The 4,071-nt window shown below is 45.2% G+C and overlaps 1 protein-coding gene across 1 annotated transcript in view; it reads left to right on the top strand.

Annotated features, from left to right (window-relative positions):
• ZNF648 (zinc finger protein 648) overlaps positions 1-4,071 on the top strand; it is a 15,204-nt gene that overhangs the window by 7,611 nt on the left and 3,522 nt on the right. Inside the window, exon 2 of the mRNA XM_025206185.1 lies at positions 3,663-4,007. Within this exon, the coding sequence (XP_025061970.1) occupies positions 3,663-4,007 (345 nt within the window). The remainder of the gene's footprint in view (positions 1-3,662; positions 4,008-4,071) is intronic.

A 4,071-nucleotide genomic window follows, 5' to 3' on the forward strand; every position in this document is an offset into this window, starting at 1 on the left:
GAAACACATTGCAATGATCTGGCTGGAGGTAGTGGGGTATACTATAGCCAATGACCAAACAAATGGGGGATGCTCAAATATCTGAAATGTGTATCAAGAAGGAAGAGAAATTATTTAGTATAATACAACTAAGCATAACAAAGAAATGGGATGAAATCATTATAGGAGCATCTAGGCTGATTATCAGGAAGAGCTTTCAGACAGGGGGTGGGCTAATCTCCTAGCAGAAGTGGAAACCACATTTAAAATTCACAGTGGACAAACTGAGTGCAGCTACTGCTGTAAGGACCAATCCTGCTTTGAGAGTGCAGTGATCTATTTGGCTACTTTGGTCTCGTCCATCCCTAGAATCTGAGAGGGGAGGAGGAAGAGTAAACTGCAAGAATAGCTCAGGCACTGAGACAGGGCAGCCCTGCTGTATTTCCCAGGCTGCTCTCTGTGATGCAGGCAGGAAGGTTGTGTATATTGAACAGGCCCCACCTCCTGAGGCTCTGCAGCTGCTAGACTGGACACAAAAGGGTGAGACAGACACAGGCACATTTGCTAGTGCTGCTATGCACCAAACTCCCTACCTTTCCTCATTTGTAAGCTGGAGCACACAACCCCACGGGGCCAGCTGCCTGGGACAGCCCATACTTGTGTACTCAAATATCAAGGTAAGTCATTGCATCTAAACCTGGGCTCAGTGGGAGAGGGGGAGAGGAAGCCCTGAAAGCAATAGGGAGAGTGAAGTGGGAGCGGGAGCTATTTAAAAAAAATCCCAAAGAGGGGCAGGCTGGAGGCAGCTGTGCCCTCCAGGCCTGGCATCTGGTACTTGCTGCAGTCAGACAGTCCACACATTGTGTTGGAACCTCAATCTGTTTTTCCAGGCTGCTGGGGATCAGGACAGCAGGGTCATCTTTACCCTGTAAATGAGCGTCTTTAAGTTTCTGTGCAGGTCTCTATTCACTTCCATCTCCCTGCACCTGGGGGATGCAGTGACCTGAACAACCTGTTCTCCCTCCTGGCCTAGTTTATCATAGGTACTGATAGAACTTGTTCAGAATTGCCCAGAGTTTCACAAATCCCTGAAAGTAGTGGATATTTAAGCAGCTCTATTAAAATTGCTGGAGTTGTTGCCAATTGACTATAAAAAGTACCAGTAAATGAGGAAACTCTGGGGCACTGAAATTCAAAAGAAAGAAGTGCGGGGGGCTATTTTTGTTGACACTTTAATAATGTCAGCATCTTTGGGTTGGTTGCATCTCAGAGGAGGAATTTTCTGTACTTGCCACTGTCAGTGGGGAGTAGCATTTCTTTGCCATTCCTCCACAGTTCAGGGATACTTTTGCCACCGGTAGGACAGATTGCTCATTTGCGTCAGCCAAGCTATATTTTTAATATCACTGTACAGTGCTGGGGGCTTAATATCTCACTGTTTCAACACTGCTGTGTACCATTGCACCTGGTGCTCTAACTGCAGAGTCCCAAATCATATGCATGATCTCTTGCAAATAAATTGTGAGCTTCATGAAAGCATAGGTTCTCAAATGGCTGAGTTCCTCAGTCCTTCCTTACACACTCCCTGGCAGCGGTGTACAATTTGTGTCTCAAGAACTTATTCCATTACAGATTCTGCCTCCAGCTAGAGCAGTCATTCTCGACCTTTTTAGACTTGAGCCATCCCTCAATAGATTTGAGGCATCCCTAGGAAAATGCCAGCTCTTAGTTTCACTCTTTTTTTTTTACTACAGAAAAATACTAGAGCAATTCTTCTGTTGCCATGGACTCAAAAAGATCACAACAGAGCATCATGTTTTCAACACTATGGATTTCTACTTGAAAATGTTGGCTTTGTCTTGTCAATCATGTTTGCACACCTAGCAGTGTTAACATTGCGTGACACCCTGCAGCACCCTTGAAAGGATCTCAAGCCACCCTGGGGTGCTTTGGCACCCAATTGAGAAACACCGAGCTAGAGGCATTGCATATTCAGGTTGCAGAGTAATTAAAACCCTACAGAATTCAAGTAGGCAGGCAGCTTGAACACCCTATTCTGCAATCAGTTTTTCACCTGCATTTTGCACAAAGACAGGGGAGGAGAAATTCTAGCATGCAAAAGTGGCAAATTGAGAGCTCCTGAGGTTCTAAGACATACTGCTCTGATCTCTTGCCCACTTTCTGTTTTTATTTCTAAAACAAAAATTGGAATTAGCAGGCAGCCCCTGTCAGTATCTTGTCATCACAGTATCTGACTCTCCATAACACAGGAAGGCTCCTGATTGATCCCCAGTCCTCCCATGTCAGACCTTCTCCAAAAAAGAGAAGATGTGGTTCCTTAATGCGCAGTCTGCCAGGTTAGCTCCTTGATAACCAAGAGTAATAGTGGCTTGATTTCCAGCATCGTAATGCAGCAACATAATTAAAAGCATCTGCAGTTTAGTTCCTGGTGCTCCTATATTTAAAGAGTAGGCAAATACTGGTAGGCATATTGTAAAAACACAGAAAATAGGCAATGGTCTTAAACTATAAAATGTTAAAGAAAAAGGTAGGACAATATGGTACCTTAAAGACTAACTTGTTCAGAGAGACAGGAGCTTTCATGAATGGGCTTGCAGAGAACAGGGGCAGTAAATAAATATTTCTATTTAAATGACCTTATTCCTTTCTAATTAGTAGCCCTGGTCTCTGCATGTCCATTCATAGCATCTGATAAAGTAGACTGTAGCCTATTTTTATATCTCATGCCTCTCTGAACAAGGTAGTCTATAATGCAGGGGCGGGCAATTATTTTGGGCAGAGGGCCGCTTACTGAGTTTCAGCAAGCCATCGAGGGCCGCATGACAGGCAGCCCAGGGCAAATTAATATTAATCTTCTAAATTTTTTAGGGGCCCCGCGGGCCAGATAGAATGGCCTGGTGGTTCGCATCTGGCCCGTGGGCCACATTTTGCCCACCCCTGCTATAAGGAGTTACACTGCTCTGCCTTTTGCCCAACTTCAGAATTTAAAGCAACAAAGCCCTGAGTCAAAACAAAGTCAGTAACACTGGGTGCGTCTACACATGATGCTAAATGTGCAGACTAGTTCTACTGTGGATTAGTGTGTCATGGCAACAGCTGTGCTAATGCGTAAATGTGCAGCAGAATTAATCTACTGCGCAGTAGCATCACAAAAAAGCTGTAGTGCTGGTTACTGCACATTCAGTTAGTACCTGTTATTACAGGTTCTAAACTAAACGCTCAGTAACCATGGCACATTAATGATCACGTAGGTGTGTCCACTGAGCAGACAATGTCTAAGAAAAAAGTGAAGATAGGAAGTAGGAAATTAAGAAATCCTACCTAGCTGTGTAGCTAGGATAACTCCTGGCAAGTGGCTTGTCTGTCATTTTATCCAATTTCAGCTCTAACCCACTCCTTGGGGCAATCATAATGCCACCCCTCTTTGTTTAGTGCCTACCATAGTAAACTCCAGGCCCAATTAGCCCCCTTGAGTGACAGTGTAGCAACAATGCCTAGATGCTTGCTCTTCTTCGAAAACATTCCTACCTGCTGTTCATTCCTCTCTTGTTCAAAATGCAGGTAACTTATCTTGAGAGCAGCCTCAGGCTGAAGCATCCTGAAAGTTGATATTGTGAAGTAGCTGTGGACCATGACAAGTACAGAGTGCTCTGAAAGACCAGATGAGGAATACCCTTGCAGCAGTTTGGCTCAGGGATCCTATGAGGACAGGAAGAGGAGCATGCACCTGCCACATGGAAATGAGGATGAAGGTAGTGAGGAGGATGAAGAAGCTGAGGAAAGCCACAGTGGCTATTTTGGGGATGGCTTGCGGGAGGACTGTGAAAGACTAGATCTGGTGTCTAGCAGCTCTGCACTTGGGGAGAACATGCCAGAGGACCTGTTATGCAAGGAAGATGAAGTCTTCTATGAGACTTTCACGCTCATCAATGCCAATGGCGTGGCCAAGCAGCTGAACATGAAGGTCAGTCTTCGCACCCAGAGTGAGGAGGATGGCGAGCAAACTGGTAAGGAGACACCATACCAGAAGTGGCCTAGGAGGCCAATGAGCAAAGGCATCCAGCACTTCAG

This window comes from Alligator sinensis, unplaced genomic scaffold (genome assembly GCF_000455745.1).
Source record: "Alligator sinensis unplaced genomic scaffold, ASM45574v1 scaffold471_2, whole genome shotgun sequence".
Lineage (NCBI taxonomy): Eukaryota > Metazoa > Chordata > Crocodylia > Alligatoridae > Alligator > Alligator sinensis.